This window comes from Euprymna scolopes, chromosome 31 (genome assembly GCF_053919585.1).
Source record: "Euprymna scolopes isolate OS-2025 chromosome 31, ASM5391958v1, whole genome shotgun sequence".
Taxonomy (NCBI): domain Eukaryota; kingdom Metazoa; phylum Mollusca; class Cephalopoda; order Sepiida; family Sepiolidae; genus Euprymna; species Euprymna scolopes.
The window spans coordinates 88147128-88166595 of NC_136512.1; the positions used below are offsets into that span (position 1 = coordinate 88147128).

At 34.3% G+C, this 19468-nt stretch overlaps 1 protein-coding gene across 5 annotated transcripts in view; it reads left to right on the top strand.

Annotated features, from left to right (window-relative positions):
• The first annotated feature begins 209 nt into the window (after positions 1-209).
• LOC145255843 (serine/threonine/tyrosine-interacting-like protein 1) overlaps positions 210-19468 on the top strand; it is a 74343-nt gene continuing 55084 nt past the window's right edge. For 3 of the 5 annotated variants that reach the window (XM_080114584.1, XM_080114583.1, XM_080114582.1), the window contains exons 1-5: positions 230-284; positions 7231-7292; positions 9783-9882; positions 14342-14410; positions 18641-18708. In XM_080114584.1, coding sequence (XP_079970710.1) covers positions 245-284; positions 7231-7292; positions 9783-9882; positions 14342-14410; positions 18641-18708 — 339 coding nt within the window. In that variant the 5' untranslated portion in view covers positions 230-244. Of the gene's footprint in view, positions 508-7230; positions 7293-9782; positions 9883-14341; positions 14411-18640; positions 18709-19468 lie in introns of all 5 variants that reach the window. The other 2 variants (XM_080114585.1, XM_080114586.1) reach the window with 2 other exon arrangements.

Genomic DNA, 19468 nt, shown 5'->3' on the forward strand with positions numbered 1-19468 from the left:
ACTTTACCCTCCCTTTCTCCCTCTCCCCCTCTCTCTCTCTCTCTTTCTCTCCTTCCCTTCCCCTCCTCTCTATTTCTCTCTCTCCCTCCTTTTCCTTCCTCTCGCTTTCTCTCTCTCCCTCGCTTTCCCCACCTCTCTCTCATCTCTTTCTTTCTCTCTTTCCCCCTCTCTCTGTCTCCAACAACAACAACAACAACAACAACAACAACAACAACAACACAGGAAATGTGTTGATACGGTTGTCATGGCATTTTTCTTACCTCAAGAAGACAAACCTGCAGAAGGTAAGACACAGACAAAAAAAAAAAAAAAAGGAGTAGGAGGAGGAAGGGAAGAAAAAAATGTCGGATCCTACTTTGAATTCTCCGCTGGTGACTGCCTCAAACGAAACATATGCACCAAAGATAACTGGGGTCACTCTCATCGAACCCACAGAGCTGTACAATATTCTCCAACAAGCCAAGTTTTACCCATGTTTGAGTGACCCCAACTATTTGATCCTATTGGGTAAGTGCCACAATAATTCAGCGGTTTTTATTATTTTTAAACCAAGTGCTTGTTTAGGTTCTCCTGTAGGAGACGTCTCTCTGAACCACTTTCGCTTTTTCTTGTTCACGTACCCCAATTCCGGACCGATTTTTTTTTTCTTTTTTGTAAAACTTGCGGAGAACGCCTTGCTTTACGGTTGTTTAAAAAATGGAACGGAAATTTAAATTTCATTCCGTTTATTTTTTTTTTGTCCATGCGCCCCCCCCAATCGATAGTAATCGAAAGAATAACATTCAACAATCATGCTTTCTATAAAAAAAAAATTAAAAAAATGAAAGATCTTTTTATATATATAAAAATAAAATTTTAATAATAAATTTTAATAATAAAAACGAAATAATTTAATTTTTAAACGAAAAAAAGTCAATTTTAAACGAAAAAAATCAATACCTTTTTGGGTATTTTTGTTATTGGAAATGTCGACTTTTATAGGTTTTCGGACATGCTTACAACTAATAAAGACCCCCAACATCCCCAGGTTAAGAAATGCTTTCGGAATAGACATCCTTAACCTTGTCAGCATACCCGAAAAGTGGGGCGAAAACCTATATAAGTTGACATGTCGAATGTGAACGATGAGTTGGACGTAATGTAAAAATGTACCAAATTTAAAACGGAACGAAATTTAAATTTCCGTTTCATTTTTACAACAACCGTAAAATAGAGCGTTCTCCGCAAGTTTAACATTCAACAATCATGCTTTTTATATATATAAAAAAAAATGAAAATTTTTTTTATATATATAAAAATAAAATTTTAATAATAAAAACGAAATAAGGCGCATCATGTTCTCCCACAGACGCTTATGTCAACGGATCACCAAATCTAAGGGAGATAACCAGCATAAACACAGCAAAAATAAGCATATTTTGCAAGATATAATTTAGGACGCTGAAATAATCAGTAGAACAATGAAAGAATGTTAAACGAAAAAAAACAAAATGATTACACACAAAAAAAAAAAATGTTTTTCTTTATTTTAGGTAGTCAGTCAGCGTCAGGATGATTAAAACTTTTCTGAAGGAGATTTTACAACGAATAAATACCCTTAGCCTCTAGGTGTGTCAGAAATTGCGTGAAAATAGTGATTAATTCCACCCCATCTTTCCAAGCTTATAACTCCGCGAAAAATGTAATTCAAGCCCTAATTTTCTTTTTCAATTAAAGGAGCAAGGACCAAGGTTTCATAAAAAAAAAACAACAAAAAAAAAACGTGTTTTTAAAAAAAAAAAAAAAGGTTTTAAACTTCGGACTTTACAGGTAAATTGCTAAAAAACAGTACTTTTTTTTGTTTTAAATTTGAATATATTATTTACTGACACTTTTCTCTTCAATTTGTGATATATAAGACTTTGGTACATAAATTAATTATTTACTTTTTAATAGACATTTCAAAGTGGGAGGCGTGAATTATTCGACCCCCTGTCTTTCCAAGCTTATAACTCATCGAAAAATGTAATTCAAACCCTACTTTTTTTTTCAATTAAAGGAGCAAGGACCAAGGTTCCATTAAAAAAAAAAGAAAAAACAAATAACGTGGTTTTAAAAAAAAAAAGGTTTTAAACGTCAAACGTTACAGGTAAAATTCTAAAACATACTACGTTTTTTTGTTTTAAATTTGAATATATTATTTATTGACCTTTTCTCTTCTATTTGTGAGTAAATTAATTATTTACTTTTCAGTGAGTAAATTAATTATTTACTTTTTAATAGACACTTGAAAATGGGGGGGGGGGGCGTGAATTTAAAAAAAAAAACGTTTGTCTAAAATATTATATTCGGTTTATTGGAAAGAACATAAAATTTCACATTGACCCTGAAAATATCGTAAAAATAGAATCAATAGAAAAATTTTGATAGATTTTTAAAGTTTAAAAATTGAAAAATATTGAGTTCGGAAAATTCATTACTGTTTAAAAAAAATATATATTTCTATTACTTTTAAAACAACTTTAATAGTTTATTTTGGAAGTATAATCCATAAAGAAAATAAACAACCCACTTTTAAAAGAGAAATTACGAGTTTTTTTATATTTTATTCGCAGTTTCGTGTTAGGGGTGTCAAAAATTCCTACAAAAATTCTGATACACCTACTCAACCTCCCCATGTTAAGAACAGCTTTCAGAATAGACATCCTTAACCTTGTCAGCATACCCGAAAACCTACATAAGTTGACATGTCGAATGTGAACGATGAGTTGGACATAATGTAAAAATGTACCAAATTTAAAACGGAACTAAATTTAAATTTCTGTTTCATTTTTACAACAACCGTAAAACAGGGCGTTCTCCGCAAGTTTTACTTTTTCCACCAAAACATAACAGTCTTTTCTTTTTTTCATTTTTTTTTTTAATGTTTAACATATTTTAAGCTGATAAAAATTATTGCACAATAAAAATAATTAAACAAAACAAAAATAATTTATTTTGAATTATTTAATCAAGTAAAAATTCCATTTTTTACGATTATTAAATTAAAAAATTATGACAAATTACCCCACAATGTAATTAGCAAAAATATTGTAAAAATTAATTTAAACTTGAAAATACTATTTAAAAAAATAACTTTGTAAATTTAGTAATCACGTAAAAGATGGAATTTTTACTTGATTAAATAATTCGAGATAAGAAAAGTGATTTTTTTTATTTATTTATTTTTATCGCGCAGTTTGAAATATCTTAAACATTAAAAATAAAATTGTTAATGGCCGTTTTGATTAGAAAAATAAAAGTACACTGATATCAGCCCGCTGCTACGAATTCGGAATATGGGTGTAGCAAACCTCTACGTCTGACCAGAATAAATAACAGGCAGGAACATTTCCACAGCGATCATCACTTTGTAATGTCTACGTGTTATTAAAAACACGTAAGAACTTGACATTGTGATGCGACCGCATTCATACATAAAAAGCAAAGGAACTATGCTTACGTTCCCTTCTGCTTCAATATGGTGATCAGTCCCGAAGCAGCAAGCGGGCACTATGAAGGTATTTACCTACCAAAATCAAAGCGGTTTCTCTCCAAATTCTTAAGTGCAGTACATGTTTGAGGAAGCCCAGTTAAAATGTTAAAGCACCCATCATGGTTTTACGCAGACCGCAGATGAACTACAATACCCATCGTGGAAATTCACCACATCCAGCGGGAACTCAAACCTCCTTTTAAGCATTCATATTCCAAACCACTGTCCTTACAATGCGAGCGCGCACGCACACACACACACACACACACACACACACACACACACACACACACACACACACACACACTTATATAGATTACGGACTGTTTCGATTAGGAAATAATCCATATTGACTTCAAGCCCTTCTGCTGTACACCTATCATAAAAATGAGTGCTTTCTAGCCTTGAGCCATACACACAAAATCCACACACTATTCAAACCCAAGAAAACACTTATGTTGGAACACTTTATTTTAATGCTTCTTTCACGTAAATAAAATGTAACCCTTATCTCTGAGTGGCTTCTGGGCCTTGATAAGTGGTGACCACCCTGTAAAAAAAAAAAATGTTTTTTTATTTTATATAAACTCAAAGATGCCATGTTCTTTATCGAGTGCCATCTTCTCATGGATTTATTTTTATTTCTTTATTTAAGGATGTAAATTGGTAACCCTTCCTATAATTTGGCGACCCCGTTTAATTTATTAAGGGTCCCAAAAATGCATCCTATAGATTGTTGACCCTGCCGTTAATGCATCCTATAGATTGGTGACCCTGCCATGAATGCATCCTATAGATTGGTGACCCTGCCGTGAATGCATCCTATGGATTGGTGACCCTGCCGTGAATGCATCCTATAGATTGGTGACCCTGCCATGAATGCATCCTATAGATTGGTGACCCTGCCGTGAATGCATCCTATAGATTGGTGACCCTGCCATGAATGCATCCTATAGATTGGTGACCCTGCCGTTAATGCATCCTATAGATTGGTGACCCTGCCGTGAATGCATCCTATAGATTGGTGACCCTGCCATGAATGCATCCTATAGATTGGTGACCCTGCCATGAATGCATCCTATAGATTGGTGACCCTGCCGTGAATGCATCCTATAGATTGGTGACCCTGCCGTTAATGCATCCTATAGATTGGTGACCCTGCCATGAATGCATCCTATAGATTGGTGACCCTGCCGTTAATGCATCCTATAGATTGGTGACCCTGCCATGAATGCATCCTATAGATTGGTGACCCTGCCGTTAATGCATCCTATAGATTGGTGACCCTGCCATGAATGCATCCTATAGATTGGTGACCCTGCCATGAATGCATCCTATAGATTGGTGACCCTGCCGTGAATGCATCCTATAGATTGGTGACCCTGCCATGAATGCATCCTATAGATTGGTGACCCTGCCGTGAATGCATCCTGTATATTAGTGACTCTGCCCTGAATTCAGGATCTGATGAGTACTCATACGGAATACGGATCGCTCATTTCAAATAACATCACTAATAAAATAGCAATGGCAAACATTTTATTGTTAATTTAATAAATCATAACTCCTACAGTATATGGACAGTGATCGTGAAATTATCAGATGACAGTTGTGGATTAGAACATCTGCGCAGTACACATTGTTATCAAATTCGACTACACTGGCGATAGTTAAGGTCCTGCCTTTTTGGGTAGATGATTCTACGCTTTCGTTCGCACATGTAGATGCCCAATTTTATACTCAAAGAATCCATAGTGAGCTTACCAAGCTCAACCATAGGCCTTCCTCTACAAACTGGTGACTTGATGACGTCAGTAAATCAGTGACACACAACATGGACCTCCTTACAAACTTGTGACACTGGTATCAATGTAGTAGCAATTTATGCCAATAATCGCTTAAAAATCGAAAATTAAACCAAACACGCCTTCCCTACAAACTGGACTCTGGCAACCTTGATTCCAGTAAAATAGTGTCACGTACACACACTGTCCTACGGATTAGCGGTCACCACATCATTGCCAGCGGTTATTATCAACGCCTGTTTAATGGTGAATCTCTCATTAAATCCGCAACACAATGGAGACAGATGCTCTAACATCAACCATGACTGCAGAAGCCACATTGGAGATTCCGCCATTTTTTGCCACATGTGGGAATGACAATGGCCCCACTCCTGGCCAATTACGTACAACATCTTCAGAACAAGCATATCGGATTCTTAAGCCATCCCAATACATTTTCACGCTTGCATAAGGGAGCTTCTTACAAGTACATCGTATTCTTACGCAATGCTGATACACCACACACGCATATTGATGCTATTCAAGCCATCAATAATGCCGATCTACAACAGATTGCAGCAAACCAGAGGAATGATGAGGAATTATTTAACCTATGACATTCTGCTTATCTATCGCTCAGCTCCTTGGTATACTCCTGACGGTATACTCCAAATGGACACGAATGTCCATAATGTTCCTCTCAAACACAGGTGGCTCATTTCTTTTGAAATTGCATCATTTATCTGACCAGGCAATCGCGCAACATAAAAATTGTCACATCACTTTTCTTTTGGACTGTTATCAACAAAGATATAGCCTTCAAACAGGGTCCGCTAACCCACACTATACAGCGTCCGCTCCAATGTGCTTCTTATACTAAACAAGTGGTCGCTGTTTCTTTTTCCTTAGATTGACTTCTCATCTAAGAAGGGAGTGTTGTAGTGACTTGTTATGTCCGGCTGGAATAAATGAGAGGCAGGAACATTTCCACAACGATTACAGCTTTGAAATGCCTACGCGTTATTAAAAATGCGTAGGAACGTGGCGTTGTGATGCGACCACACGCAAAAATAAAAGCAACAGAACTATATTTACATTCACTTGCGCTTGAATATGGTGATCAGTCCCAAAGCAGCACACGGGCATTATAAAGGTATTTATCCGCCAAAATGAAAACATATTTAAGTGTACTTTACGATCGGGCTACGCCAGGCATCCCTCCTAGCTTAGATAAATACTTTTACAGTTTTAACAAAAAAGCTACAATAATATCAGAGCATCTTCATTTAAACTGAACATCTACAGAATGCCAACATCAATATGAATGAGTCCCTTGTGGATTTTCCACAGGCCCCACTAGTTTTAATTATCTATTTATCTGGTCAGGCTCCTAGCTTGGATCAATGTAATTCTCTCTCTCTAGATTTCCGTCTTCCATCAGCTGCCTCAGATCTTCAAGATCACAGTTGGCGTCATGTGGAATTTACTGGATGTATGTGGATATAGGTCGTCCTATGTTTGTGCGCCCGTGCCGCAGAATCCACAGCAATACATTTCTCATCAGCTCTTGCTTGCTCCTCTGGCAGTGACCAGTAAATCATAGACATTGCTCCCTGATGATAGTAGATATGGCAGGTAGGTTGCCATAAAGTTACTGCTTCACGGGATGATCTTGCCATGATATATTTAACACTGTTTGTAGCATACAGGTGTACATGCCGTCTAGCTTTCTTTCCACTCTTTTGGTGAGTGTCCAGGTTGTAGCACCGTCAACTAGGACAGACTTCACCACTGTTTTGACGAACTGCTCTTTCAGTTTGTCAGTTAGCCTTGAAGTTCATACTGACCACAGCTTAAGGACTTAAAAAATGTGATTTTAATGATAAAATTTGTTAATTATGATTTTCTTTTATTTTTAAAATTTTTTTTCAGATTTGAGGGCAGAATTCGATTATAAAGAAAGTCATATAATAACAGCAAGAAGACCCGCAAAGGTTTGTATAAGAAAAGAAGGTTGTTTTGTGTGATTATAATGACAAGCTCTTCTTATAGGAACAGAGATTTTCAGACCAATTCAATTCTTTGACAATCAGTCCGACAGAGACTCGACCGTTTAAGATAGGGTGCTTTTTTGCTGTAGAGCTAAGGTATGATATTGCGCAGTTCTAAGAAGTTCACCTTCCCAGTCATTATCTTCTCTCTTTGCTAATCATCTGAGGCGCCCCTACTGGGAAATGCTGACGAATCTGTTCTAGAATTTTGTGTAAGCTAGAGTGTATTGCTTCTTGGCTTTTCAGCCATAAATTTTCGATTTTGTGTCACATCTTCCTGCAGTGGGAGGGAGGTAAAAGCTAACTCAGGTCTATAAGTAGATGGAATTATTTCAAGTAATCTATGGTCTTTAATCCCTTCGAGGCACATCCTGTGAATTAGTGAGAGAAACGTAAAGGTTTGTATAAGAGAAGATAGTTGCTGTGTGTCATTAGTTTGATTATAAAGGCAAATTTTTCTTCTTATAGGAACAGAGATTTTCATACAAAGTCCAAGTTACTTGTAGTGGCGTCATTGAATGTTGTCTATCACGTCGGAAAAGTAACATTTATAGATGAACAAATAAAGAAACAACGCTCACTAACTTGAGTAACTTACAAACTGTTGGAAGTTATTACTGGCAACGAGTACAAGACCTGCTTACAAGAAAGTCAAGAGAAGAATGTTTTTGTTCCAGGTGTAAGAGAGTGAGAGAGAGAAGGGAAAAAGGAAGTTGATATCGCCACCTATGGGTTGAAACAGTCAACTGTTGGAAATAAGAGGCGATAACCATATAGGTCTCAAACTTGAGAGTGTTGTGCATTATGTCCGTGTGTATGCTGTGTGTGAACTAGGCTGAATAGTAGTTTGACAACACGTCTCTATATACGTTTTCGACAATCATGTAACGTTGTCGCTATTCTTCTTCAATGGTGTTGTTACATTTTAACACTCAGACACACACATTATTTCTAAGACAATTGCAAGGGAACAAACAAAAGGAAAAAAATCAACTTGGCTTTTTTTTCCAGTTTCAACAAAAGGCATTTATTTCCGGTATTTTCCAACAATGCATTGCATATTGTCTTTAAAAGTATCTTATTTCGCCATGTAGTTGACAAAACCCTGCCATCTCAACACATGCTTAAAAGTCTTTCATGGCATTATGGGGCTACACGTCCATTTCATGCCAGCATGAAATTTTTTCTGTCCTCGCACTTTTTCTCTTTCTTCTTTCCCTTCGCTTCCTCCACTGTGACGTCACTTTGCAAATTGGCTTGGTCATTTGCATATGTGTCATGCCGTTGCTGCTACTAACACTCGTCAGAGTCGGGACAATTTAAGATGGGCAGCCTTTTTTGTCAAGCTGAAGTTATGGTCCTATTCACCTTCCCAAGCATTGCCATCTCTATTTCAGAAGGGATTAGATTATTGTTAATCGTCCGAGGCACACCTACTGGGGAATATCGACGGGGCTGCCCAGGCATTTTTGCCTTGAGTCTATCTTGTTAATCCACACCTTCTGTCTTGAGTACTATCTTGTTAATCCGCACCTTCTGACCTTATGTCACATCTTTCTGCGATGGGAGGAAGGTAAATACTAACTCTTCTACATTTAAAAATCAGTGCTCAACCAAAAAACAACCGTTTTATCTTCATTAATGACTGAAGACTTGTTAATTGTCTCCCCTTATAATGTAAAATCGTTAAATTGTCTCCCCTTATAATGTAAAATCGTTAAATTGTCTCCCCTTATAATGTAAAATCGTTAAATTGTCTCCCCTTATAATGTAAAATCGTTAAATTGTCTCCCCTTATAATGTAAAATCGTTAAATTGTCTCCCCTTATAATGTAAAATCGTTAAATTGTCTCCCCTTATAATGTAAAATCGTTAAATTGTCTCCCCTTATAATGTAAAATCGTTAAATTGTCTCCCCTTATAATGTAAAATCGTTAAATTGTCTCCCCTTATAATGTAAAATCGTTAAATTGTCTCCCCTTATAATGTAAAATCGTTAAATTGTCTCCCCTTATAATGTAAAATCGTTAAATTGTCTCCCCTTATAATGTAAAATCGTTAAATTAATTTTATTAAAATTCTACTTAATTAGTTTCCATAATTTTTGGCATACAATAATATTTTTCATTGCTAAGTAAGTACTTGATGAAGTTTTGTTGTCATTTAACATTAAAGACAAAAGAAGGTGTTTTTTTGATACATAGGTGCCAAAAGCTATCATTCCTTATACTCATCCTGACTTTTTGTCATGTCCTACGTTTTGGCAGTGAATATTCTTGCCGCTGTAGTTGACTGAAAGAAACTGCTGATTGAAGATTTTGTCTAATCAAATGTCAATACATAAAATCAACATTTGCTGCTGCTACTTCCTATAAAACAAAAACAAATAAATAAATAGAAATTATAACTTCTTTATTTTTCTTCTAATTGCAGACAGCAGATGAAAATCTATCAGTTCCCTTTGGCTCCGTACTTGACTGTAAGAAACATGTGATTGTCTATGACAATAAAACTTCAAAACTGGACAAAAACGGTAAGTAATATTGCTTGGATGATTCCAATATTTTCCCATATTCCGACACAATTGCCAATTCTGTCTAAAATTTCTAATTCCAATACAATTACCAATTCTGATTCTTTTAAAATATTTCAATATTTTACTATATTTTTATTTTTTTTTATTTGGCAGATGGTTGGATTGCCACAAATGCCCATGTACTTTGTATATATTTTATGGAACGTAAAAATACACTTGTGGGTAGAGGGGACCTATAGATTTTAGTTTTACTGATAGTTAAATATATATAATTATTATTTTAGTAGTAGTAATAGAAAGTTAAGTCTTAAAAAAAGACAAAAAAAAAAAAGACAATTGAAAGAATTGTTTTGGGCACCGGAAAATTGACACAAATATTTCTGATTCTGATACCGATTCCAATACCCTAAAAAGTTCTGATTTTTTCAATTCTCAGTTCCGATTCCAATTAATCGTTCCAACACAACAAAATCTTTCTTTAAAAAAAATCAATAAAAATCCATTCATTTCTCATTCTGCCTCCTCCTTCTTCTCTTCCTTTTCTTTCTTCTTCTAGATTTCAAAATTTGGTGAAAAAATAAGGAAATTAATAAAACTTCTCTTCAATAATACCAACAAATCTCAGTTTCAATCTTCTCTTTCAGATGCCAAAAATCCAATTCTTTCTCAATTCGTCCTTCTTAAAGTTGTTCTTTGTTGTTCTCCTCATATGCAAATGAAGGTGGGCTCTCTCTACCATGCTAGATGGTAGCTTACGCCCAAGAGTATACTGTGCCTCTACAAGGCCACTATCTACCCATGTATGGCGTATTGTTGCCACATTTAGGTTGATGCATCTGCTACTAGCTTTTCTCTCCTAAACACAATTAAAAAAAATAATCACCAACATGAAAGGTCCTGCACTGTCAACCAAACTCCAATCCCTAACCCACTGACAAAATGTTGCATACCTTTTTACAAATATTTTATTGGAAAATGCTCAAATGAACTCCAAGCCCTTGTACCTCCTCAATGAAAATACCTCCAACAAACCCGACAAACAACAAAATCCCACCCCTACACAGATGCTGGAAAACCTTTTACTGTCGTAGTTTCTTCCCTCGTATTGCTAGACATTGAAATAACACTCCAGGTTCTCCTCTATTGTTACAATAGGCAACATTTCATCTTCCTTTATATTTTAAAACATGACTAATTAATAAAATGTTCCTTTTCAAAACGAGTATGTAAATTAGTTGACCGTGCAACTGATATCACATATATATTAGCAGTATAATAAAAAGAAATGACCAATACGAAAACCATTTATATTTTAAACAAAAAAAAAAAATCAATTGAAAGCCATTCATTTCCCAGTCCTCCGCCACCTGTTAGATCACAACATTCTATGAAATGATGTTGGGAAAATTTTAGTGATTGTAAAAATGACTTAGCTGAGAAACGCCCTTGTGTCTGGTTGTTTTGTAAAGTTCCGTTACTTAATAGAAAAAAACCGAAATAGCGACATGCAGCTGATTTTATGCTCAACAGTCATACGTAAGTAATGTGAATTCTCACTGTTCCTATGCAAATCAGATCTTGAATTGAAAGCCATTTTAAATTTCAGAAGCATTTCCAATAGGTAGCTATTCTGTACAAGTCCTGGAAATGATGAGTTGTCGGTGGGTAGCTGTTCAGTATAAGTCTCAGACTTCAAAATTTTGCAGGTAAAAAGCAAAAGATCTTTCTCGTATGAATACGAAAAAATTATGTGCGGAAATGCTAAAAGATTCAATATTTTTATGGAGCAATTCTGATTTCTGATTGTTTGTTAGCAGAACGTGGCTCCATTTGATTGGTCAGTTCCTATCACCAGTGTCTATAAGTAGAACCTTACTTTTTTTTTTAATCGTACTCTTATTTTATATAAAAAATATTGCAACATAAGATGATCCTGGATTCCATAAAAGCAAACCGTTTGAAGAAGGGGCAGTTTATTTGATGAAGATGAGCTTTGCATATATACTGCGTTAAGGCGTGACAGATTTTTTACTTGGATTAACGTGGAAGACCAAAGGAAGAAAACTACAGTCGTTCACTGCTGGATAAAACTAAAAATAACAATAAAAAAATCATATGGGAGATCCATGTGCTACCCTGCTCACATGACATTGGCATCTCCAGTGTTGCTTGTTGTGGTCTTCTTCTACGTCTTCTCTGCTGGCTGTGTCATCATCTCTTATATTGGCAGTTGTCACAGAGGTAAACATGGGTTCACGAGTCTAAAATTAAAATAAAATAAAACACAAAAAACTCAAAAGACTCTGATACTTTCTGTAAATATTCGTTGCACTCTGGCTGTGTGTGTGACACCATTGTAGGAAACTACCCCCTAAGCACTAACATCCATATCTCAGTTTTTCTGTTGAGACAGAGTCAGTCAGATAATGTCAGCTTATCTTAATCTACTAAAGCTCTCTTGATCTGGTCGAAGCTACAATCTACATTCGACTGTGTCCAGCTTGCAATTGCATTAACCAGACACTGTCCACAGCTCTAAATGTCATCAATCGTCATAAACCATTTCCAACCATCATAAAACCCAGTTACTCCTAAAACTAACTCTAAAAATAAATCCAAACTTTTTGTTCGTGTCATGTCACATCTTGGTTACAACTCCACCTCAGCTCTACTTTGTGTGCATCGGGGAACAATTCCCTATGCCTTTGTTTATCTAATAAACTTATTTCTTCTTTTTTTATTATATTTTTTCTTCTTTCTTTTTTTCTTTCTAACATTTACGGTGGGGTGGGGGGGGACAATGTCGATAGTATCGTAAACTCCCCATGCCCAACTTGTCATTTATTACATAAATTACAAAAAAAAAAGTCATATTAAATAAATTATACGCAATTGATATGCTCATCTTACCTAAGTTGTGAAACAGCAAAGATATAACAGTAAAACCCACAACAAGCACATTTTATGATTTCATGTTCAGATGAACAGCTACAGCAGGAATAGGAATACATCCTAGTAAAGCCTGATTGAATTTCAAAAATGCAATCTGGATGTGAGGACACTTTAGAAGGGCGCTATGCATTAAAGGTCTGTTTTAAACTTGGAAACAATGTCACAGAAACATATGGAATGCTTCATACTGCTTTTGGACCATCTGGTGAAAAGAAATCACAAGTGTTCATCTAACTATTGAATCCTTTCGCCAGCCAATTATTTTAGCCAAATTTTTTAGTTCCCTTAAAAGCGTATCCTGCAAAGCAATTCGTTTTTTGACAAGCACCTGCTCACTAGTACGGGACTCTCATACCAGGAGTTAAAATCAACCAACTATTGAGGTAGAAGAAAAAAAAAAGAAGAGTGAATTTCAACCATCTTCTACTGAGTAGAGTTTAAAATCATCTCACATTTTACAGTGAATTCTGCCATTTTACTCCCCCCCCTCCACAAAAATCAAGAGAACTTTTTAATCACTTTTTATAGAAATAAACATTTTGCTATTTTCCTTTCTCCATTATCCCCCCCCCCAAAAAAAAGTTACTAATCTGAACTGCTCAGGTATTTCGCCAAATTTTTTATTCACACACAATAAGAACAGAACAAAGATAATTCATGTTTTGTCTGTGTAAAATTGTACAATGGTACAATTTTACACAGACAAAACATGAAACAGCGCAAATAGAATCTTTGACATAAAACACAGTATCTCTGGATTTTCAAATACCACAAAATTATTACATTAAAAAGATTCTTACTAAAGCAAAAAGCAGCTAAAAAGGATACAATGTTTGAACAATTTTTCCACAAATAAAAATCCAGATGAGACTTCATAATATTTACGTGACCAAATCCAGATGAGACTTCATAATATTTACGTGACCAAATCCAGATGACACTTCATAATATTTACGTGACCAAATCCAGATCATGAAAAAGACCAAATCATTTTATATCTATTCTTGACTTAGGCTTATGTAACAAACGTCCATAGCTCACTAGGGAACCCAAATTATGAAGCCCAATGCAAGGATATCAAAATTATGAAAAAGTCAAATTCAAAGATATTCGAATTAAGAAGTTCAGATCAAGGTAGTTTAGATTATGAAGAAGCCCACATCATGAAGAAACTCGAGGAAGTTCAAAGTATGAAGAATTCCAATTCGAGGAAGCCCCAATTATGAAACATAATTTGAGGATATCCTGCTTATTAAGAAACCCAATTTAAGAAAGTCCACATTATGAAGAAGGTCAATCAATTGAGTTCATTGCGAATAAGCCCAATTCAATGACATCCAAATTAAAAAGAAAGTCACTCAAAGGAAGTTCAGATTATGAAGAATCCCAATTCGAAGAAGGTTGAAGTAATGAAGAAGCCCAATTCAAGAAAGTCAAAATTCAATTTATAATATGTTCATACTGGAATTTTAATCTCATTAATTTTTGCATAATTATTTTGTAGCACCAATTATAATATTTTCTGAATCGTTGTGGGAGGAAGGAAGTCGTTATCCTGTGAAGGTTCTTTCAGGTAAGTGTAACTATTAAGTAGAACTAAAAATTCTGTGATGTCTTTCCACTGGTAAAACATTTTTGTAAAAAAAACACAGTTAACATTAATTTGAGTCAGAGATACCAGTTTCAGTTGTCCATGACGTGTGTAGGAGCCATTATATACACATTCAATAGGACTAAAAATTCTATGATGTCTCTCAACTGGAAAAAGATTTGTGTAAATTATATACTCATTGTCGTCTGCTAACAAAATCACTCAGATGCCACTGTTTAATTTTGAAGAATGTTTATTGTACACAAGGAAAATCAGAGAATTTCTTTGGTTTGTTTGTTGTTAAGTAAATGGCGATTAAGTTAACTAGTGTGAATTTTGACAAGGATCACACTGAGTGCATGCTAATAACACAGATTTGTAAAAAAGAATTGTTACCAGAGACGGGTAATGTAAAGTTTAGGCAAGGGGCAAAGAAAACCAAGTTATGGTCAAATGACGATGAATGACGTTAGGTTTTCGAGCTGAGAGAAACAAAGATTTACGAATCAGTCTCTTTGTGGAAACTGTGTTAATAATGCAGAAAACCCAGGCTATTGATTGCCTGTAGACAAAATCACTCAAGCACTGATGTTTACTTTCTAAGAAGGTTAATAACTCAGACAAGGAAGTCACAGAGAACATTAGAGTGTTTGTTTGTTTGTTTGTTTGTTTGTTTGTTTGTTTGTTTGTCCATGCTTAATGACATATTAACCATTTTAAGGATATCTAAGATAAAATGCATTTTTTTTTTTTCTTTGTATTTTTTTTTTTTTTTTTCAGAATCAGACAGCTTTTACAATGTTTCTTCTTTGTGGAGATGTTTTTAGAGAGTGGAATTTGACTATTTTCGTGATTGGTTTTGTTTGATTTTTTATGTTTTGATATGCTTTTTGGATTCTCCAAGATATTGTTTGACCCATGTTGTATAATGTGTGGTAACTAGTAATTTATAGTCTACTGATCTTTTTTAACTAAATACAAGAATACATGAAAACATGTTAGCCAGGATTTAGTATGGAGAGTTCTGCTGTGTCCCGTGTATTCTTACACATAGGGGTAACATTGCCTGCGCCTAGAAAAGTAGCATATTACTGCATCCCTCTTAGCAGATAGAAAAAAGTTGTTTCTAGAGTGTGGAATGTGATTGATTTTATTTGATTTTAGATTTTGGGATGCATTTTTGCGTCTTTTAAGTTGATTAAGATTATATTTTGAAAATCTTTTTTTAATTTGCTGATAACATTAGCATATTCATCTTATAATATTATAATATGCAGGATAAAGGCTATTTTTTCTCGTAAAATGTTTTTTTTTTTTTTTGCTAATACTGGAGGTTTTATAAAATTTAATATGTTTGTAAAAATTAGTTTTTTTTTAAGAAACCTTATAATTTGACAATGTATACAAAAAATTTCTGATATATAGTAAGCTAAAAATCAGTAAACAAAGAACTAGCAGACCCTGGCTCAGATAGAAGGACAATCTTTCAGCCTTAAATATTCCATAACAAATTGTTTTTTCGCTGTAAAAAAAAAATTAAAAAAAACTATTTGATGAAATTAAGTGAAATTTTTTTTTCAGAGAACTTCGTCCCATAACGGATACGTACAATTTAAACATTTTTTGATATTTTCATTTTTTAATGTCTTGACTAAACTGTACAAGTACCCTTTATTTATATATTTTGTCATTCGATTGTGTCTTATTGTTAATCCTTCATTGTTAAGATTTTTTTTTTTGCTAATACTGGAGGTTTTATAAAATTTAATATGTTTGTAAAAATTAGGGTTTTTTTTTAAGAAACCTTATAATTTGACAATGTATACAAAAAATTTCTGATGTATAGTAAGCTAAAAATCAGTAAACAAAGAACTAGCAGACCCTGGCTCAGATAGAAGGACAGACGTAAGTACAATCTTTCAGCCTTAAATATTCCAATTAAATCTTTTGAGGACTTGCCACTTGATAGAAACAAACAGAGACGAACATGCCAGGAAGAAATCAAGACTGTTGAAGGAAATCATATAATCAAATTGAAAGAAGAACGATCAATGACCAAGATATGTACTACACTGTAATAAAAAATAGTCCAAGACTGAGGAAACTTGAAAGAAGCTTCATTTTACTGAGAACTAAACAGGAAATGAGTCACTGCGAATCTGCAGTTTATTTAAGGAAAGAAGAAAAAAAAAAAACAGGAAAGAAAACTCAAGGGAAGCTACTCACTTCCAGAGAGTATAAGCGGAAGTTAAAGAGTTCTTTTTTTTTTTTTTTTTTTCTTTCAGCACATACACGAACACTAACCATCTCCAACAGTCATCACTCATGTTCGATTTGTGGTGTTGTTTGCAACTCATTCACTAGACTTAAATGTCATCTCTGACATAAATATATATTTTTTGTTTTGTAATACTTTATTTGGTACTTGTACAGTTTAGTCAAAACATTAAAAAATGAAAATACCGAAAAAAAAAAGTTTAAATTGTATGTATCAGTTATAGAACGAAGTTCTCCGAAAAAAAAATTTCACTTAATTTCATCAAGTAGTTTGTTTTTTTTACAGCGGAAAAACACGTTTTTATGAACGCGCGTTGAAGGCAGCCATCTTGGATTTAAAAAAAATTTTTTGTTTGAATTTTAGAAATGCCAAAGGGAGATAACTCCAGTTAAGGCGCTGACACCCCTTCCCATCTTTAATACTAGCTTTTCTTCCTAAAAATCGAATCTTTTGCTCGGTATCATAACAAATTGTGGGTTTGTATTACTGTACACATAGATTTGAAAAAGTTGTCAAAAAACAAATATATAACAAATAAATGTTATCAAAGGTAAGATAAGTTACTTTTCTACCTAACTGGATATATTTTTTGTGTTTTTATTCAGTGTAATATGTTTATTCAGCTCGAAAAACATGCAGTGTTTACCTATGTATTGGAAAATTCAAAATGGCGGCCGACTCTCTCTCGGAGAGGGTAAGTTTGGGAAAAGGTATTATAAATAATAAACTAGATAAAATACTGTTAGAAATTCGCTCGATATATGTTACCATGACATAAGTTGACATATATTCGGTTGATTTTTAATAGTATTTTGTCTAGTTTATTATTTATAACATCTTTTCCCAAACTTACCGTGTTAAAGAAACAGTCTGGCGCCATTTTGAATTTTCCAATACATCGGTAAACGCTGCATGTTTTTCGAGCTGAATAAACATGTTACATTGAATAAAAACACAAAAAATATATCCAGTTAGGTAGAAAAGTAACTTATCTTGCCTTTGATAACATTTATTTGTTATATATTTGTTTTTTGACAACTTTTTCGAATCTATGTGTACAGTAATACAAACCCCAAAATTTTTTTTTTGCTGTAAAAAAAAAAAAAAAAAAAAAAACTACTTGATGAAATTAAGTGAAATTTTTTTTCAGAGAACTTCGTCCCATAACGGATACATACAATTTAAACATTTTTCGATATTTTCATTTTTTAATGTCTTGACTAAACTGTACAAGTACCCTTTATTTATATATTTTGTCAATCGATTGTGTCTTATTGTTAATCCTTCATTGTTAAGATTCATCATAGCTTGTCTCATTACACGAACTCGTCATTCGTCTGAAGGGAGATAACTCTAAGAGTTATAGAAAAGCAATCACTGTGTTTAACGTGTACTTGCTGTAACTCTTAGCATGAATAAAAACACACGAGACTGAATCAACATGTTAACAAAACAAGCAGTGGTTAAGATCGCACCAAAATGGCCGCTCCCATGCTCTCTCTCTCTCTCTCTCTCTCTCTCTCTCTCTCTCTCTCTCTCTCTCTCTCTCTCTCTCTTTTTACACTCATTACATTGGAAAAACAGCTACGGCCTCTGGTTATAAAGGGCCATAATTAATCCCATTAGAATTAATGGTGCAAGGGAAGTAACTCTGCTAAATATATTACAGTGCGCTTTCCTTCATTAATGGGCGAACAAAGATACCAACGAATCTACTGTTCTATAGTATGAATAACATGGGACAACAAAAACAAATGAAAATTGGCTCATCGGAATCAAAGTTTGATAGATCAGCTTAAATACTATGTAGGTCCAACTTTTAAAATTTCGTATGATAATTTTACACGTTAGGTATGACAAATATTGACTCAATGGGCCAGTTGTTGTCTAGTAGTCTGTAAATATTGATTTTAAATTTAAGTTTGTTTTTCCAGGTGGCTATCAACGATTCTCGGCTCTTTACCCGTTCCTGCGGACACAGAAAATAATTTACACAATAAGGGTAAAGGCTTTTTTTTTAAATTTTATCCTAATGATATTTCATTTATTTATTAGCATTGTCTGGGTGGAGATATATTACTAGTCGGAAGGTTTCTTAGAAAAAAAAAAATCTATATATATATATATATATATATATATATATATATATATATATATATATATATATATATATATATCTCAAATCCGTTGCCAAGGTTGCTGGAAAAATGGTAGGATCATTCTACCACTCCAATAGATATCTTACTGCTGATGCAATTCTCTACCTGTATAAGAGCCAAGTACGTTCAAGGATGGAGTACTGTTGCCACATCTGAGCAGAAGCTGTCAGAAGAACTTATCCTGTCTTGATAGAGTTCAAAATAGACTTTGGTAGCCTAGTGGTGGATGCCATTTTCTTTTCCCTGCAACCTCTTTCTCACAGAAGAAACGTTGTGTACTTGTTTCTGCTCTATCATTATTTTCATGGCATCTGAGCTACAGTCTATAATTCCCTCTGGCCTGACTTTTATGAAAAACACTCATTTATCTGAAACCGCTATCCATAATTTCCCCCACTTTTTATCAGTGCCTAAACCTAAACATAGATTCCATGAACAAAGTTTCTTTCTTAGAACTGCACGCCTGTGAAGTAATCCAACTTACCAAATTTACACTATTAATGATTATCATGATATTGTCCCATTGACTACCGTACACTCATTAACCCTTATCCTTGAGTGGCCTCCAGGCCTTGATAAGTGGTGACTCCTTTGTAAAAAAAA